Below are 20,507 nucleotides of genomic sequence, written 5' to 3' on the forward strand. Positions count from 1 at the left end.
TAGATAAGTACCAGATCGACAGAATAGGGGTGACTGAAACAAAAAAGACCAAAACTGGTGAGATCTTTCTGAGCAATAAATACAAAATGTTATATTCAGGCAATGACAATCACGGAAAAGAAGGAGTAGCCATAGTATTCAACACAAAATATGAGGCTAATCTTCTTGAATGGCAGTCAGTCTCAAGTAGAGTAATGTGGGCAAATATCAGAATGGGGAACTGGACAATGAGAATTATTTGTGCCTATGGTCCCACAGAAGGGTCTACTAAGGTAGAAGTGGAGGAATTTTTTGAGGCTTTAGAAAAAGCAACTGACACAATGAAAATGGAAAAGTTGGTTCTTCTTGGGGATCTAAATAGCAGAGTAGGAAATGATTGTGAGACATACAAAAATATTTTGGGAAAATTTGGAGAAAAGAGCAAAGCTAATAATAATGGCAAATATCTGTTGGATTTCTGCTCAGGACATGGACTGGTTATTACTAACACCATGTTCCAACATAAAAATGTGCACAAATTCACATGGAGAGAAGAGGCTAGGAATAAGAAAAGTCTCATTGACTATGTTATTGTTGATAGTGATGTTTTCTCCCTGGTGCAGGACACCAGAGTGTACAGAGGATTTGAAATTGGAAGTGATCACTATTTAGTCTTGAGCAGGATAAAATTGAATTTCATATTGAAATGAATAACATGTAAGAAAGTTTTAAAGCGAATAAAAGTTGAGCAGCTCTCAGATGTGAACTGTATTCTAAAATACAGAAAGATTATTGAAAAGAAAATGAAAGAGTTTGAGAACAGGAATCAAACCTTGGAGATTCAGTGGCAAACTCTGAAGAAAACATTGATTCTGCCAGAGAGGCATGTGGTGAGGTTGTGTGCAAGGATAAAAAAAATCAGAACTCCCTGGTGGACACAGGAAGTTAAAGAGGCAGTGAAGGAAAAGAAGAAAGCATATCAAAAGTTCCTGGCAAATAAGTCAGCTTTTACTCTTACAGAATACAGAGACAAATGTAAGAAAGCTAAACAGTGTGTAAAACTAGCTAAACAAAAGTCATGGGAGGACTTTGGCAAGAATATAGAAAATAAATATCAAGAAGGTGGCAAAATATTCTGGAGGTTATTGAATAAACTTAGGAATGGAGGAAAGAGTGCTGTAAAAGGAGTTAGAGATGATAAAGGTGATATGAAAACAGGAGAAAAAGATATCCTTGAAGTATGGAGTAATTACTTTGAAAAACTGCTAAATGAAACAAGCAGTGATGACAGCACAGTGATAAAAAAACACTGACCAGGCTTGCAGTCAGGAATACATATCCATACTTGAAGTAGAAAAAGCCATCAAAGGCTTGAAATGTGGAAAGGCAGCAGGAGAAGATGATATTCGACCAGAAATGCTGAAGTATGGTGGTATAAAAGTCTTACAGTGGCTGCACTGCATATTTCAGAAAACCTGGACAGAGGGACGAATTCCTGATGATTGGAGTAGAGCTCTCATAGTACCCATATATAAAAAGGGAAATAAAACTGAATGTGAGAATTACAGAGGTATTTCGCTACTGAGTGTTCCTAGCAAGATCTATGCAAGTATTCTTGAGAAACGGTTGAGAAGAATTGTGGAAGAAAAGCTTGGTGAAGAACAAGCTGGATTCAGGCCAAATAGAGGCTGTCAGGATCAGATCTTCACTTTACGACAAATAGTCGAGAAAGCATGGGAATATAACAAAGATCTGTATTTAAGTTTTGTCGATTTGGAAAAGGCATATGACAAGGTGCCAAGAGAGAAGCTATTCAATACGCTGCAGTTATATGGTGTCAATGGGGCATTATATCAAGCAATACTTAGTCTTTATTTGAGTTGTAAGTCAGCAGTTAGAATTGAAGGAAGTACAGGAAGATGGTTTAATGTTAAATCTGGTGTGAGACAAGGATGTACATTATCCCCTCTGTTATTCATTATCTATATGGATCACATTATGAAGGAATGTGGTATTAAACCTGATATCAAAATTGGAGATGTTAATGTCAGCTCTTTGCTTTATGCAGATGATGTTATACTTCTAAATAAATCCGCTACAAGTCTGCAAGATTCTCTGACTAAATTGAATAGCTGTTGTAAGAGATATGATATGAAGGTCAGCAATAAAAAGACAAAGACAATGAAAATAGGCAGAATCATTGAAAATGTCAACTGTGTTGTGAATGGAGAACCTGTGGAACAAGTAAAACATTTCAGCTACTTAGGCACGATTTTTACTGAAGATGGTAAATTAAATATAGAAATAGACAACAGAATCAGCAAAGCTGGTATGGTGGGAAGTCAATTGAATAAATTCATATGGAATAAGAAAGAAATTGGTCGGAACACTAAATTAGCTGTATACAAGACAGTGTTCAAACCAGTTTTAACTTATGGATCTGAGAGCTGGGTCAGAAGTAAAACACTTGACCAAAGACTAGAGACCGCAGATATGAGAGTCCTGAGAAAGATTAGAAGCGTGAACAGATGGCATCAATGGCAATATCATATTAAAAATGAGGATATTAGGAAAGAACTTGACATTTTCAGCATCCAGGAATGCGTTAGCAGAGCTAATCTCAGGTGGTATGGTCACTTAAATAGAATGGGAGAGGAAAGATTAGCAAAACAAGTGTTCTCTGCCAGGTTGGCAGGAAAACGACCCAGAGGAAGACCAAGATATAGGTGGATTGATACGGTACAAAGTGCCTTAGACGATAGAAATATAAGATCTGATAATGTTGGAGTCTTGACAAGTAACAGACTGATTTGGAGGAAAATTGTAGATAGGAAGTTAGTAATGATGTAATTTTTTCATGTAGTACTGTCATATCCTGTACACCCCTTGAGGGTACATGGCAGGAATTTGATGATGATGAACTGGTAGATTCTGCAGTTAGTATGGAGGAGAGGATTCTCCCTCTCTCCAAAAAATGACATATGGTATACAACATTTATAAAGAAATGTGCTAAAAAAAAATGATAGCATGCAAGCTTCATCATGATCCAAGTTTGCATCTACATGATTTTAGATAAAGCACAAAACTTAAAAGTTGTGTTAAACATATATGAGGGATACACTGTAATTAAAAAAAAAAAAAAATACCACATGCGAATCATTTATTTTAATATTGAGAATGAGAAGAATTGTCTTAAAAGTGATTTCTTTGCATTGTCAAATCCTAATGGCTATTTCTGCAGTAATTCAATTGCTGTGACTAATTTAATGATCAAACATGATGATTAACTGTATTGAGCCTTGGTTGCTTATTTGATATTGATGATGATGCTCTTTGGTGGAAAGACCTGGGTTTGAATTCCATCTAGGACATGAAGAATCTTTATAGTACTTTTCAACTGAAGGTGAGTTAGCCATGTTCATACAGGAGCTGTAGAGATTTTTGTCCCAGAAACTTTGCTTTTTCACACCACAAAACAGGCAAACTAGTCCGAATAACACATCATTTATACACAGTAGGCAAATGTAAATAAAATTAACCCTCATATTAGTAAGAAAGTTTTTAAGAAGCCAAGTCACTTAGCTGTGACAAGACATTGAGTCTAACCCAAAAGAAAAGGTAGAGATATGCTGGTATAAGACATGATGACTAACTTTAGAGAAATGAAACTTAAGTAATGTTACTCAAGATTGATGTGAGTGGTGAAAAGTCAGCTATCAGAACAAATCCAACATTAGCGATGATGATAGTCACCATCAACATAAGAGGTCTTCTTCTCGCTTCTATTTGTTAGGCCTACTGGCCTATTACAGAGCTATCTTAAGTCCAAGAGGTATCAGTGAAAAAGAAGTTGAACTGGCAGAGGAACTAGAGGGTTACTAGGTTGACATAAACGGCATTACCAAGACAAAAAAGACTAAAACGGATGAGATTCTGCTAATATAAGGTGTTTTATATGCACACAATGCTATCAGAGAAAGGAAGGACCAGTTACATGACTCGACATTAAACATGAAGAGAAACTTTTAGATTGGCAGGCAGTTTTAAGTAGAATGATATGGACATATTTCAAAATGAGAAAGTGGATACTGAAACTTATCTGTGCCTGTGATGATACAAATGGTTCTACTAATGAAGAAGTCAAGGAATTTTCAAGTGATTAGAGAAGGCAACTGACATAAAGAAAAAAAAAAACAACTCAACTTTGTGGTGAGGTTGTTTGCAGGGATAGAAAACTCCAAACTTCATGGTGGATCCAAAACGTTAAAGGTAACTCTGAAAAAGAAGAAAGCTGAAACTTCCTTGTGAAGTCAGCAGATATCCTGAGAGAATACAAAGAAAAAATGTAAGAAAGCTGAACCATGTGTAAAAGCAACTAAACAAGAGTCATGGGATAATGTAGAAAATAAATATCATAAAGAAAGCAAATTTTTCTGGAGAAAATGAAGGAAAGAGTACTGTAAAAGAATCATGATAAAAGTGATATAAAAACTGAAGATAATGATATTTTGGATGTATGGAATAATTATGTAAAAAAGATAATAATGCAAAAAAAATTCCTTAGGCTACCCATGACAATGATGCACTAGAGTTTTACAGCCCAACATGAAAAAAAAAAAAAAAAAAACCTTTTGAAAGATTGTTAAGTGAACAAGAAATGAGAGAACGTTTGCAACAAATATTCATGAGGAATGAAATCCAGAGTGTATAATCAGTACTTGAGATAGAAAAAGCCAATCAAATACCAGAAATGTGAAGAGGCAGCTTGAGTAGATGATATTTGACAAACTCTCAAATATGAAGGTATAAAAGTTTTACACTGGCTGCACTGCATAATTCATTGTCAGAAGGTTGAATTTGATGATTTCAGTAGATCTTTTGTATTGTTCATCTGTAAAAATGGAAATAAACCAAATATGAGAATTACAGAGGAATTTCTGTGCTGAGTCTTCAGAGTAAGACTTATTCTTGCAAAAATCAGAACACGTGTAGTTTTGGGTGTAACTCCAAATGCCAGTTGACAACAATCAAAACAGGAATCAGCAGTCACATAGTATCTGTTTACTTACTGATGTCTTGGCACAGCTGTGTGTTCTTCTATTTATTCAACTGTGACCAAGATATGAGTAGGAGGTGGAAACAAGGGTAATTGAAATAGAGGGTTGTTATTATTATTATTATTATTATTATTAAAACCTCCATGGAGTCAAAAGACTCATCGTGGGAGGTCGCACTGTTGCTCACACAGTTTATCATACCACGCCTTAAATATGTTCACTGTCTCCGTGCTCACCACACTCTCGGGCAATGCATTCCAATCACTCGCCTTTTGTTCTCTCCCTATTTTCACCCGTTCTGACATTAATCTGGTAATAACCTCTTAACAATGTATATGTCTCAATCATATCCCCTCTCCTCCTCCTATCCACCAGTTTCTGCAAATTGCATTTTCTTAATCTTCATACTCAACATTCTAGAGACTAGAAACCACCTTAGTCAATTATCTCTGAACATATGTGGGCCTGATCAAAGTCTTATACAAGGGAACCATAACATTCCTTACTTCTATAAGTCAGTGCCCTTTGCATTATTCCCATTATTCACTGTGCTGTCCTTACAATTTTAGCAATATGTTCCCGCAATTTTAGGTCTTTGTCCACAATCACTCCCAGATCTATCATCTGCTCTACCTCTTCCAAGATATTTCCAGTGATTGTGTAGACATCCATACTCTACATTCCATCTCTGCTTACCAAATTTCAAAACCTTATACTTTGCAACATTGAATTGACATCCCCACTCATTTACCATTCACCCAGTGTATTCAAGTCCTCTTACAAACAACTGCATATTACCATTCAGACTTCTCCCAATATCATTTACATACAAATTAAACAGCAATGGGCCCAAAACAGATCCTTATAAGTAAGCTTCCTCTTCTGGAATATTGCTCCTCCATAAACAACTTGCTGATACCTGTCAGACAGCCAATATCCAATCCAGTGAACTAACCTACTGTTTAGCCCCATCTATTTTCGATTTAATTGCCAGTTTGTTGTGTGGCAATTTATCAAAGGCCTTTGCAAAATCTAAATATACCATTGTGTATGCATCACCCTTATCCAATGCATTTGTCACTTTATTATAATAAGTAAGCAGATTAGTAAAGCACAATCTTCATTTAACAAACCCATGTTGGCCACCAAAGAGTATTTTTCTGTTGTGTGCCTAATGGTAGGACTGCAATATGCAAGTCCCACATTACCTGAACCAACATGTAGCGTCATCTTCAGTAGTGCAAAGCATGTTTACAGTGGGACATGGAAGCTTGGAAATCTGTGTTATCGACAAATCATACTACACTCTCTACCAAGCAGATGGATGGGTTTGGAGTGGTGGATGCCTATTGCACATCTCTTACCAGAGTGTGTGACTTCAGCTATGAAATTCAGAGGTGGCAGTGTGATGATATGGTCCTGTTTTTCCATTTTACCCCAGACCTCTTGTGGTGCCACAAACATTGAACTCCAAGTTATCTGAGCATTCTCCACAATGCAATGCTTCTTACTTTGTGGCTTTTCTACAGAATTGACTATTGTCTCTTTCAGCTAGACAATGCACCATGGCATAAAGCTGCTGCTGTAACCTCATGGTTGACTGGTCTCCACAGAGCCCTGATCTGAACCCTTCTGAACATCTGGAACTGGAGCATCAAGGGATGTCTGCTCCACAACTGTCCAGGACCTCATTACATTCCTACAAAAAGAAGTTTCTCACACTATGATGTGTGTTGAATTCTTTCCAAGTAGTGTATATGTAAGGCAGCACTTATACTTATCAAATTAAGCAATACTTATCTTGTCAAAGCACCAATTGCAGAAACAGTACCACAAGAAGGTGGAGTTGATTTGACAGGGAGAGGATATCTGTTCTGATGTTCTTGTAAGGTAGGTTATGATAACATGTTTTACATCAGATTGTAGTCTGGTTGAGGATAGTATCTCTCAATAATTTTCTGAATGGCAGCTTGGTTATATCTGTAAGTAGTCATGTGATTTATATTTAATTCTTCCAGCACAAGGGAACTCATTGACAGGAATTAGCCTACCATCACGCACTTTTATCCCATGCTGGTTGGAAAACATATGCACTTAACAGATATGATATGATATGGCTTTAGTTGTTTCTGCCACAGTTGCAACTAATCCATCAGCACACATTGCCTTCAGTATGCAATATTATGATTGAATGATATGATCCCAGAAGAAGTTCTCCATATTGTCTTTTATTATAGTTTAACTTTTATTATGCTTAGTTTCATTAATTTGAAAGTACTTTCAAATTAATTAATGAAACTCTAAACTCTAATTTATAGGTAGATGAAAGTTTAGTTGAAGAAAATTAACAGAAACAGATATCAGTTTTTCAAGTTGAAAGTATACAGTTTTTCAAGTTCACTATTTTAGTGGTGTGTCAATCAATTTGAAATATTTAGTACTTACTTAGGAATTGGGAGAGGGTAGTTTCAACTTTTAGTGCAATTGAATTTTTTTTTTCTTTTGTAGAATATATAATTTCTGAAAGTAAAACCTGTTATTAACATATTGAAAAAATTTTTTAAAATCAATTTCTAGTGTGGAGCTGAATGCAGATGCAAGAGAAGTAAAAGGGGAACTTTATTGTTTACGTTGTCATGACAAAATGGGGATTCCTATTTGTGGTGCCTGTCGTCGTCCTATTGAGGAACGAGTTGTTACTGCTCTTGGAAAACAGTGGCATGTGGAGGTATACATACATCTTTTTCTTTGAGCTAAACATAATTAGTTATAAATATCCAGCATCAATGCTGTTTTAAGGGAAATTCACTATACCAAATTTTCCTTTAATTAATCCTTAATTTATTCATTGAGAAGAAATGCTACTAGTTAAAACTATAACATTTAGCTATAACTATAACATATAACATGTTAAACAAAACGAACTATGCATGGTTCTATTAAATATTGTATATGTTCAGTATTATAACAGTTAGCTCTTATAGTCCTGACTCCAGTTGGACCTTTGGTGTGTAGAAATTGTTACATGCGTGCATGTGTGTGTGTGTGTGTGTGTGTGTGTGTGTGTGTGTGTGTGTGTGTGTAGAGATAAGTTCATGGGACCAAAAATAATCAATTTTGAATTACATGAATGTTTTCTATAAAGTTTTGGTGATACTCAACCAGTTCCTCTACCAAAAGGTTACACAGTATGCAACCTTTTCAACCCAAAGTACATAATCTTACATTTTGCAACATTAAATTGATGGCCATTATCCTTCATCCATAATGCCAGTTTATTTAAATGATCCTGCAGAATATTTGCATCAGCTTTTGCCCTCAACAGTTTAGCATTATCATCAGACAACTGACTACCCCCAGTTAAATCATTTCCTATATCATTAATATACAAATTAAATGAAGAGTAGTGACCCTGGTACAGAGCCTTTTAGGCACTCCACTAGTCACCCTCATTCTCCTAGACCACACTCCACCATATACTACTTTTTGGTGCCTGTCTGTCAGCAGCTCTCATCCATGTCACCAGTTTCATATCCATTCCCACTCTTTCTCTCTCCACCATTTGACGAGCAAAGACAAGCAAGTTATTGTACCTCTGTACCGATTCTCGATAAGACCTCATCTCAACTACTGTGCCCAGATTTGGTCACCTAGGTGTCTTCTTGATGGGGGAGGAGGTGGAGAGGATCCAGAGGCGAGTGACCAAGATGATAACAGATCTATGGAATGAACCTTATGAGAACAGGTTGAAGATTTGTGGGTTGCAGAAATTAGTTGATAGGCGGAAAAGGGGAGATATGATTGAGACATTCAAATTGCTAAAGGGTTTTTATAGGATTAATTCAGAGGATAATTTTGAGATCAGGACTGGTGGTGGTAGAACTAGGGGACACCTGTGGAAGCTGGGCAAGAGTGTGGTTAGCAAGGGTGTTAGAGCTGGGCTCTTTACTTTTAGAGTGGTAAATAAGTGGAATAAGCTGCCAGAGTCTGTTGTGGGTGCTATGATGGTGAGTGAGTTCAAGGCAAGGTATGATGGATACTGTGAGAATGTCATATAGTTGTGTGGACATGATGTTTAGGACCTCCCTCGATGAGTCTAAGGACTCCCTGGAGTCACCTGTAATAATGATAATCTAACTCTAAAACCATTCAGATGCAGTCTGAGCATATAGAAGTCCTTTTGTCCATCAAATTCACTCCACACATATAAACTGCATACCATACCTCCTGCACACTCCTCTCATTAGCAATCATGGCCCTTCTTCTGAATTGAGTCCTATCATAATGAGGCAGCAGACTCACAATCTTCACTTTCTCACTTTTCTTTTTTGCTTGTATCAGCAATTCTTTTATTTCTCTGATTGCATATTTCTCACATTTCAAATCATTCGCACCAGCCAAGACAATCGATTCTTTCAGTTCTCCCCTCTGCAAACTAAGGTTCATTAACATCCCGGATCCTTGCACCTGAGAAACATACTTCCATCACTTTCTCATTAATTATGCCTTTTATCAAATCTCTGTATGGTACCTTCTCTTTACATTTCTTGCACTTTCATATATTTTCCATTCACTTTTTCTTTCATTCTCCTTCTTGCTATATCACATGGTAATCGTTTCTTAAATCACTCTAACTTATGTTTTGTTCTGTGAAGGATTCAACATCAGTATGATATTTCTATCCTTTGTCACCTTATCATCCACATTACCTTCCACATTAAAAAAAAAAAAAAAAATCTTAAGTTGAATGTGAAAGGCTGAGGTTCTGAAATATTACTCTGTATAAATTTGTGATGTTAAAAAACCTGAAAAGTGCAACAACAGCATATCTAAAACTGTAATCACTCATCATCCATCCCAGATTTTTCAAAACCTGAAAAATCTAGCTTTGCTCAGCATGGAGTGGACACTGACCACAATATTTTCTAGTCCAATACTTGCCTTTTATGTTGGTGCAATTTTAGGTTTGAGCAGTTATTTAAAGAGAATGCAGAAGCACTTCTTCTGCACTGTCCAACCTTAAATTGAAATGACTGCCTCTTCTCTATTGCCAAAATTTGGGAGATTCTCATCCTTGTAAATGGCAAGCAATACCGTTTTTTCCTCCTCCTCCTGGTTTTGTTTACACACACGCATGCTGTGTCATTCAATTATTTATCTAAATTTTGTTAATTTTTAATTTTGTTGAATTAAATCAATGAAATTCTTTTTTTAAATAATATAATACTGTGTAATTCAATTATTTGCTTAAATTTTGTTGAAATTTATTTCAAATAACTTTAATTCTGATTTTGATTTCAATTGCATTTTATTTTGTAACCACCCATGTGGTAGCATTCTGGCACTTGGCTCAGATCTATAAATAGGATTAATGTTCTTTGTTGTAGCTTCACCTTGTGATTTGATTTTACTGGTGCACTGATGATGGCCATTTAGTTTCTGGTCAAAATATTTGCTATAATAAAAATTATTTATTCTTGTGAATAATATATCTTTATTGTGTGTCTGTGTGTGTAAAGTATATCTTATTATGTCACAAGTGCCATTAAAAACTCATGCTTTGATGATGCTTTGTAGAAAACCAGAAAAATATTAGTTAGTTCAATAAATGAATTATATTTTTTTCTTCTTGATGTTTATATCATGAAGCACTGTTACTAATGGGCTGTGAATATAAGGTGGATGGTTTCTGCACATCTAGTAGGGTTTAATAACTGTCTGTGCAATATTTAAATAGGAAGCAAAATGGAAGATAACAGGATATTCCTTCTCACAAAAATGACAAACTGTCCTGTTAACAGATGCTGTATCAAACAAGATATAATTATCTTGGCATAACTCTAGGCCTGGTTAGTTGGTTGGGTAGGCAGCTTCTCTTGTTTTCATTCTACAGACAATCATATTTAAAATTCCTCTGTGGCATTTGAGGCCAGTGTCTTTAGATGGTTGACGATGCACATTGCATTAAACATGAGACCATTGTTGTTGATCAAAAATCGTGTGTGATCTTTAGAGCAGGATTCCAGAAGTATTTGATCCTTAACTCACCACAGCACCAATGTGCTATTTATAAAAAAAAAAAAAAAAAAAAAAAAAAAAAAAAAAAAAAAAATTATTCGAGAAGAAGAATATTTAGTTAATGGGTAATTCCCTACCCCATCAATCAGATATTCATTCCACAGTCTGTTGCACATTTTCTCTCATTTTGCCTTGTGTCTTATTATTAGGTACTAACATGAGTACTATTGAATCGATTGATATCCATAGTTACTACTTCGAGGTGCTTAAGGGTCAGAACTGTATAACTAAGAGGAGACCTCCACATAACCTTTAAAGGAATGCGGAGAACTGACCAGGGCTTCTGACCTAATGGCCAATCCTTACCTTTTCGTGGTGCACCTTGTTGGGTATCTACCTGGATACTGAACGGATGAGGATGGGATAGGCAATTTGGGATTTAGCCAACCAAATTGTATTCTTATTGGCTTAAACCAATATACAAAATGATGATACAACATGACAAAATTTCATGCCAGCTGGAGCATCACCCAGTTAAACAAGGCCCCCGTTGTTTTCACCAGGGAACCAGGGCGAACAGTGAAAAGTCAGCTACTAGAACAAATCTGAAAGCAAACCCCAACTCAATATCACCTTTTTTGATGCTTTAGAAAAAGCAACTGACATGATGAAAAAGGAAAGGTTGGTCCTTGTTGGGGATCTGAATAGCAGAGTAGGAAATGATTGTCAGACAAAGAAAAATATTTTGGGAAAATTTGGAGAAAAGAGCAAAGCTAATAATAATGGCAAATACCTGTTGGATTTCTGCTCAGGACATGGACTGGTTATTACTAACGCCATGTTTCAACATAAAAATGTGCACAAATTCACATGGAGAGAAGAGGCAATATTATTATTGTATTAATATTATTATATTATTATTGATAGTGATGCTTTCTCCCTGGTGCAATACACCAGAGTGTACAGAGGATTTGAAATTGGAAGTGATCACTATTTAGTATTGAGCAGAATAAAGTTGAATTTCATATTGAAAAGAATAACATGTAAGAAAGTTTTAAAGCGAATAAAAGTTGAGCAGCTTTTGATGTGAACTGTAGGCTAAAATATACAAAGATAATTGAAGAAAAAAATGAAAAAGTTTGAGAACAGGAACCAAACCTTGGAGATTAAGTGGCAAGCCTTGAAGAAAAAACTGATTGATTCAGCCAAAGAGGCATGTGGTGAGGTTGTCTGCAAGGATAGAAAAATCAGAACTCCATGGTGGACACAGGAAGTTAAAGAGGCAGTGAAGGAAAAGAAGAAATCATGTGAAAAGTTCCTGGCAAATAAGTCAGCTTGTGCTTTTAGAGAATACAGAGACAAATGTAAGAAAGCTAAACACTGTATAAAACTAGCTAAACAACAGTCATGGAAGGACTTTGGCAAGAACATAGAAAATAAATATCAAGAAGGTGGTAAGATATTCTGGAGGTTGTTTAAGAAGCTTGGGAATGGATAAAAAAGTGCTGTAAAAGCAGTTAGAGATGATAAAGGTGATATGAAAACGGGAGAAAAAGATATTCTTGAAGTATGGAGTAATTACTTTGAAAAATTGCTAAACGAAACAAGCAGTGATAGCACAGTGGTAAAACACACTCAACAGGCATACAGTGAGGAATATATATCCATATTTGAAGTAGAAAAAAAACCCATCAAAAGCTTGAAATGTGGAAGGGCAGCAGGAGTAGATGATATTCGACCAGAAATGGTGAAGTATGGTGGTATAAAAGTCTTACAGTGCCTGCACTGCATAGTTCAGAAGGCCTGAGCAAAGGGAAGAATTCTTGATGATTGGAGTAGAGCTCTAATAGTACCCATATATAAAAAGGGAAATAAAACTGAATGTGAGAATTACAGAGGTATTTCCCTACTGAGTGTTCCTGGCAAGATTTATGCCAGTATACTTGCAACAATTGAGAAGAATTGTGGAAGAAAAGCTTGGTGAAGAACAAGCTGGATTCAGGCCAAATAGAGGCTGTCAGGATCAGATCTTCACTTTACGACAATTCATTGAGAAAGGATGGGAATATAACAAAGATCTGTATTTAAGTTTTGTTGATCTGGAAAAGGCATATGACAAACGGTGCCAAAAGAGAAGCTATTCAATATGCTACATCAGTTATATGGTGCTAATGGGGCATTATATCAAACAATACTTAGTGTTTATTTGAGTTGTAAGTCAGCAGTTAGAATTGAAAGAAGTACAGAAAGATGGTTTAATGTTAAATCTGGTGTGATAAAATGATGTACATTATCCCCTCTGTTATTCATTATCTATATGGATCACATTATGAAGGAAAGTGGTATTAAACATGATATCAGAATTGGAGATATTAATATCAGCTCTTTGCTTTATGTAGACAATGTTATACTTCTAAATAAATCCACTACAAGTTTGCAAGATTCCCTGACTAAATTGAATAACTGTTGTAATTGATATGGTATGAAGGTCAGCAATATAAAGACAAAGACAATGAAAATAGGCAGAAACATTGAAAATATCAACTGCATTGTGAACGGAGAACCTGTGGAACAAGTAAAACATTTCAACTACTTAGGCACGATTTTCAGTAAAGATGGTAAATTAAATGTGGAAATAGACTACAGAATCAATAAAGCTGGTATAGCAGGAAGTCAACTGAATAAATTCATATGGAATTAGAGAGAAATTAGTCAGAACACTAAATTAGCTGTATATAAGACAGTGTTCAAACCAGTTTTTACTTATGGATCTGAGAACTGGGTCAGAAGTAAAACACTTGACTAAAGACTAGAGACCACAGATATGAGAATCCTGAGAAAGATTAGGGGTATGAACAGATGGCATCAATGGCAATATCATATTAAAAACAAGAATATTAGGAAAGAACTTGACATTGTCAGCATCTAAGAAATCGTTAGCAGAGCTAATCTTAGGTGGTATGGTCACTTAAACAGAATGGGCGAGGAAAGATTAGCAAAACAAGTGTTCTCTGCCATGTTGGCAGGAAAACAACCCAGAGGAAGACCAATATATAGTTGGATTGATACTGTACAAAATGCCTTAGACAATAGAAAAATAAGATCTGATAATGTTGGGGTCTTGACAAGTAACAGACTGTAATGATGTAAATTTTTCATATAGTACTAACATATCCTGTACACCCATTGAGGGTACATGTCAGGAATTTGATGATGATCATGAGTTACTACTTCTCCTTACCTCAAACTAATCAAGATATGACCAGCAGCTATATCTGTGCATAATCCAGTATCAATTCACTATACTGAGTTCTTTTCCTCTTTGTAATGGCCTGTGTTTTCTAAGGATGTCAACATATTATTTTGCTGTTCCTGGTGATCTAGCCTCATATCGTTATGTAGTTGCTTGTGTGTGAAATTAATATTTAAACAAGTTCTGTTTGTTGCAGTTATTACAGTTGAGTTTTGTTATAGTGAACTCTTAGGACCATTATTTAAACTAAAAAATCAGTGAAGAAAATAATTGAAAGTTAACAGCATCCTATATAACAGAAAATAAAATATAGTTATGCTTATCTCAAATTGGACTAAACAATTTTTGTTCTAGCAAATTCCATTACATTAATGCTTTGGACAAGATAGGTAGTACTTGAATATAGAGAGATAGTTGATTATAAATGTTTGCTGTAGTGAGACTTTACTGTATTAGTGTTAATACTTATTCTTGTGACGAAATAAATAGAATGCAATAATTCTGTCACCATCTGACATCACACCATTGTTACTGGTCCTAGTTTTGTTGTTCCCTTTATTATTTCATTTTTAGTTTTCATTAAACATTAACATTACAAGAAAAGGGTGTTAGTTTCATAATTTTAAATTCAAAATCTACAAGGGTTGTTTTGAAAAGTTTGGTAAAAAAAATAAGTTAAACACATTTTTTTTTTGGAAAAAATCACCTTTATTTCTCAGCATAGTCTCCATCGTGGTCTACACATTTGGTCCAGTGAGTTTCCAATTTTTTCATCCCATCTGAAAAGTAGGATTTGTCAAATTGTACAAAATAGTCATTGACATCCTTGTTCGAAGAAAATTTTTTTCCCACCGAGCCAAATATGGAGAATACAGTGGATGTGGAACCAATTTGAACTTCAATTCATGAAATTTTGCCACTGCGATGGCCGATGGTGCATTGTCTTGAGGAAAGAGCACTTTTTTTTGTGCACCAATCTTGGCCGTTTTTTCTTCAGTTCTTCTTTTAAACAGTCCAATAATGACGCATAATAGACTCCTGTTATTTCTTAGCCTTTTCCAAATAGACTATCATGATAATGCCATCACCTTCCCAGCTGACAAAACAGTCTTCGCTTTTTTCGGTGCTCTTTCACTGGGCATTGTCCACTGTTTTGACTGCTTGGACTCAGGTGTGTAGTGGTGGATCCAAGTTTTGTCCACAGTCACGAATCGATGCAAAAAACCTGGGAATTGTGATTAAACATTGTCAATCACTGCGTTGAAATGTCTTTTCGCATGCGTTTTTGATCAACAGTCAATAATCGTGGCACCCATCATGCGCACAACTTTTTCATGTGCAATTTTTCATGCAGGATATTATACACCTGTTCAGTTGAGATGCCTACAATCACGCGCACTATCACTTGGCAGTCTTTCATAACGATACTATGTATTTTGTCAATCATTTCCTTTGTAATGACCTCAGTGGGGCATCTGTAACATGCTTTATATTTGATGGACTTACGACCATTTTTAAACTTATTTATTCAAAAATAATACTCTTTAATTCTTGTGCAGAGTCCCCATGAACTGCATGTAACACTTTGATTTGTGTGGCCATCCACTTCTTCAAATAAAACCCACTTCTTCAAACAAATGCACGAAACTCGTTTTTCTACCTTTTTATGAAAAATGCGAACATGGTCATTTTAAATGTTTGCCAAACGAGAACTATGCATTGCACGTGGTAAAATTTTGCCAGTTGCCATGAAAATAGATTATACGTGCCATCACTGGTATGAATGAATGAATTCTGTCACCATCTATTGGAAATTTACCAAACTTTTCAAACGTATGGTCCATTCTATTTCATCATTTTCCTCATTGATTGATTATGTTCATGTTCCATTTTCATCTGTTCAGTATACTTATTTAAATTCACATAATTGAGCTTCATTCTCAATATCATATTGGGTGTTTAAACTCGTCATCAAGTTCAGCTCCTGAAGTTCCACTACCAGGTATGTCTTTTTAACTAGCCTTAATATAATTTAAATTTTATATTAAACGTAAATTTGCCTTTGGTTGGAAAAGGGACAGCCCCATCACCAGTAAGCTTTGCTATTTTCATTATTGTAATAATTCTGTTCTTATGATCTGATTTATATCATCTTTGATATTATTATAATACTACTTTGGTTATAATATACTGTAAATACTTTCAGCATTTTGTATGTGCCAAATGTGAGAAGCCATTTCTTGGACATCGCCACTATGAAAAGAAAGGTCTTGCTTATTGTGAGATTCATTACCATCAGCTGTTTGGGAATCTGTGCTTTGTTTGCAACAGTGTGATTGGAGGAGATGGTAAGCAAATCATTTCTCATTTCATGTATTGAGGATTTGTAGTAAGTCAAAATCGCAAATTGTAGAAAGAGAATAGATTTATTTATAATAATATGGTGATATTTGTGCATTTTTATGCAATATGGAAGTCCACTTTCTGAAATTGCACTACAAGGTTTTTTTTTTTTTAACTACTCTTAATATAATTTAAATTTTATATCAAATATAAATTTGCCTTTGGTTGAAAAGGGATAGCTCCATCACCCAGTAAGCTTCGCTGTTTTCATTATTATAATAATTCTGTTTGTTATGATCCGATTTATAACATCCCTGGTATTATTACAATACTTCATTTGGTTATAATAAACTGTAATATAATGCACTGTAGTGTGCAGTCATGTTTTTAGGAAGCTTTTGTAAAACTAATTTTTTTACTTGATTTTTTATGAGTTTTCATGAATTAATTGGTGTTGAAAGTTTATTTTTCACTTGGTTAGAGTATAATAAAATTAGTTTAATCCTTTATCCAAGTGTGAGCAAACAAAGTTTGCGCCTGAAAGTATCTTCAGGACAGGGGTAAGGTGGTACAACACCACGGCAACTCGTTGCAAAGGTGGAGCAAGCCACCAACACTCCTATCTCAGTATCTCCTATAATGCAAAACACATCTCCTTGCGGATATGTCTAATGTTATGCATTAAGGGAAGGGCCATTACCCAGACTAGTTTCGACCTTTATTGAGGTCTGGGTAGAGATGACCTGCTAATGCTTCTGCCTGGTATCTCCACTTGGGCCTGGCTCTCACTGAAGAGACCTCAATAAAGGTTGAAACTAGTCTGGGTAGTGGCCCTTCCCTTAATGCATAACATTAGACATATCAGCAAGGAGATGTGTTTTGCATTATAGGAGATACTGAGATAGGAGTGTTGGTGGCTTGCTCCACCTTTGCAACGAGTTGTCCTGGTGTTGTACCACCTGTCCTGAAGATACTTTCAGGTGCAAACTTTGTTTGCTCACACTTGGATAAAGGATTAAATTAATTGGTCTGCTTTTAGTGGCTTTATTATATTTATTGCATTTAGTAGAAATATATTGATAAATTTAGGTTTTTTAAAAAATGGCACTAAAAAAACCATAAGAACAAAGTACAAATTAATAACCCTACCAGATATAGAAACTTTTCTACAGCTGAGCAGAAGCATTTCAGTACTGTTGTTGAAGACGTAAATGATGATGACTTAATGTTTGAAATATCTCGATTAAAACAAATTATCAGACAGTCGACAATAGAATTCAGAAAGTTGAGAAACTGTTAAACTCAAACAGGACAAGAAAAATTACTGCTTCAAGGTTTAGGAAAACCTTGAAGCAGGTAAGATAACAGTGGATAATTATACTAACAATAAGGTAAGCCAGTTAGAACTTAAGAAAAAATAAGTTTTTTTTTTATTATCCCATGGTATTATTACACCAGATCATAGAGGTCAAGTTCATGTATTTTATACAGCATCTTTTCTGGGTTGTTTTAGAGTTCACATTTGGAAATATTCATGCAGTTTAGCAAATGCATTGGTTCATCGATGTTACAGATTTTGCAGGTGGGGAAGACTTTATACCATTGCTAAACTTGATTGGTCTTGAGGCGAGAGATCATGGTGAGTCATGCCCTGAAGATTTGTTCGTTTTATGTTTTCTTTTTGGGTGGTTTTAAAAATATCAAAATCTGTGGTATCACTTGATGTTGCAGCCATTTTTGCTACTTCATCTGCAGTTTCGTTTCCCTTTAATCCCACATGGAATTGGATCCATTAGAAGATTATTTCGGAATCCTTATGTAGTTTGTTTTTTGCTATGTCTCTAAAATAAGTAATATACGAGGGTGGTCCGAAAAGTTCTTGGCCTCGACCATAGATGGCAATACTATGGCAAGATTTTTTTTTTTTTTGTAAGTTGGTACATCTGTCATAAGCATCCATGTGAAATTGCAAGTCATTCTATCAAGCAGTTTGTTTTATTCAGCTCTCTGAGCAAAAGTGTTGTCTGCATCCCTTGAAATGGATAAAATTGAGTATTGTGCAGTTATAAAATTCTTTGTAAAAGAAGGTTTAATGAAAAGAAATTCATTCGAAGTTCATAAAAGTTTATGGGCACTCTTCTCCTTCATTTTCAACAATTAAGAAATGGGCTGCTGAGTTTAAATGTGGCCTTACCAGCCTTGAAGATCATCCACTTGAAGGACATCTGAAAAGTGTAACAACACCAGAAATCATTGATCAAGTGCATGATATGGTATTGGATGACCAGCGAGTCAAAATGTTAAAAATTGCTGAGACTATAGGCATTTCAAAAGAACATGTAGGATATATTTTGTATGAAGAATTGCAAATGAAAAAGCTTTGCACAAGATGGGTACCATGCTTGCTCACAGCAGATCAAAAATGCACTCGCATGAAAATCTCTGAACAGTGCTTGGAGCATTTTAACAAGAATAAAACTGATGATTTTGTGTGTCGATGTGAATGTCATTGAGTATGGTTATAAATCTGATGAAGGGGTGGAGATTCAAGCTTTGGATTCAGACTTTCTGAGTGTGTCTGTGGATGGAAATGAGAAAGTTATCCAACTGAGCCAAGCGGCTGTAGTTATAAGTGTACAAAAAAGCCAGGAGGTAACTTGTTATGACTACAAATGCAAGAAGCATCAGAAACAAAGGGATAGAGTTCATTGCCTTAGTGAATATATTTTGGCTTAAGATTTTTGCCATTAGTGACACTTAGTTGTCAGATTCAGATATAGTAACTGGAATTGAGTTTAAAGGGGATAGTATTTTTATTTTTTATTATTTATTTTTTTTTTTTTTTAGGAAAGACAGACGAGATAGAAGAAGGGGGGAGGGTACTACTAATGATATTAGATGATGATTTGTGCCCATTTAGGGTCGAATCTTGTGAAGCTAGTAATAATATCCCATGTAGGAGGGAGTTTGGGACTATCTGATGTGAAGTGCTAGAAAAGGAAAGAATGGAAACAGTAGGAGAGAGGTATGGGAATGCTAGAAGAGGAGAGAATGGAAACAATAGACGAGAGGGAAGGAGAGAGAGGTGTGGGAATGCTAGAAGAGAGAATAGGAGCAGTAGAGGAGAGGGGATGAGAGAGACGTATGGGAATGAAAGAAGAGGAGAGAATGGAAACAATAGGAGAGAGGGAATGGTAAGCAGTATAATGTATGGGGACTCAATGATCCATGGTGTTCAAGATAGGATGCGTGAGGAGTGTTTGCCAGGAGGAATGATAGAAAGAGTGGCTATGGCAATTAAGAGAGGTGAAAGGATGGATGAGATGATTGTGATGGTAGGAACAAATGACTTGAGTGGTAATGTAAGTCGGGTAGCGAGAGATATGAGATTTTTGCTTGAGGCTGTACAGAAGAAGACAGAGAGAGGAAAGATAGTGTGCGTGTTGCCTAGGTATGATAATGACGAGCTGAGCAGAGGAGCAGTAATATTGAATGACATAATAGCTAGAATGTGTGACAAGAGAGGACTGGAATATATGAGTGCATTTGAGGACAGAGAGGAATTGTATGCTAGAGACCGCTTACATTTGAATGAGAAAGGACATAGGCATCTGGAGAGATTGCTGTTCTGAATGAGTCAGTGTGTCCTAGGGAGGATGGTAGCAGGGGTGGCCTCTTGTGGGAATGGGTACTTGGGAGAATGGGGACGACATCAGGTAACACTGAGCCCAGTGGAGTCTAGAAGGGATAATGCTGGGTATAGAAACAATGGCATTTATTTGCTTTATACTAATGCCAGGAGTATCCGGAATAAGGGAGGGTGGCGCAGATAGCATCAGCCTGGCCAAAAATTATT

The 20,507-nt window shown here is 35.8% G+C and overlaps 1 protein-coding gene across 3 annotated transcripts in view; it reads left to right on the forward strand.

The window, feature by feature from the left end:
* stck (LIM zinc finger domain containing stck) overlaps positions 1 to 20,507 on the forward strand; it is a 200,737-nt gene that overhangs the window by 156,979 nt on the left and 23,251 nt on the right. For all 3 annotated transcript variants that reach the window (XM_090413969.1, XM_090413968.1, XM_090413967.1), the window contains exons 7-8: positions 7,615 to 7,765; positions 16,515 to 16,656. In XM_090413969.1, the coding sequence (XP_090270095.1) occupies positions 7,615 to 7,765; positions 16,515 to 16,656 (293 nt within the window). The remainder of the gene's footprint in view (positions 1 to 7,614; positions 7,766 to 16,514; positions 16,657 to 20,507) is intronic.

This window comes from Typopeltis vanoorti, chromosome 24 (assembly GCF_054136105.1).
Source record: "Typopeltis vanoorti isolate ZY-2024b chromosome 24, IOZ_Tvanoo_1.0, whole genome shotgun sequence".
Classification (NCBI taxonomy): Eukaryota; Metazoa; Arthropoda; class Arachnida; order Uropygi; family Thelyphonidae; genus Typopeltis; species Typopeltis vanoorti.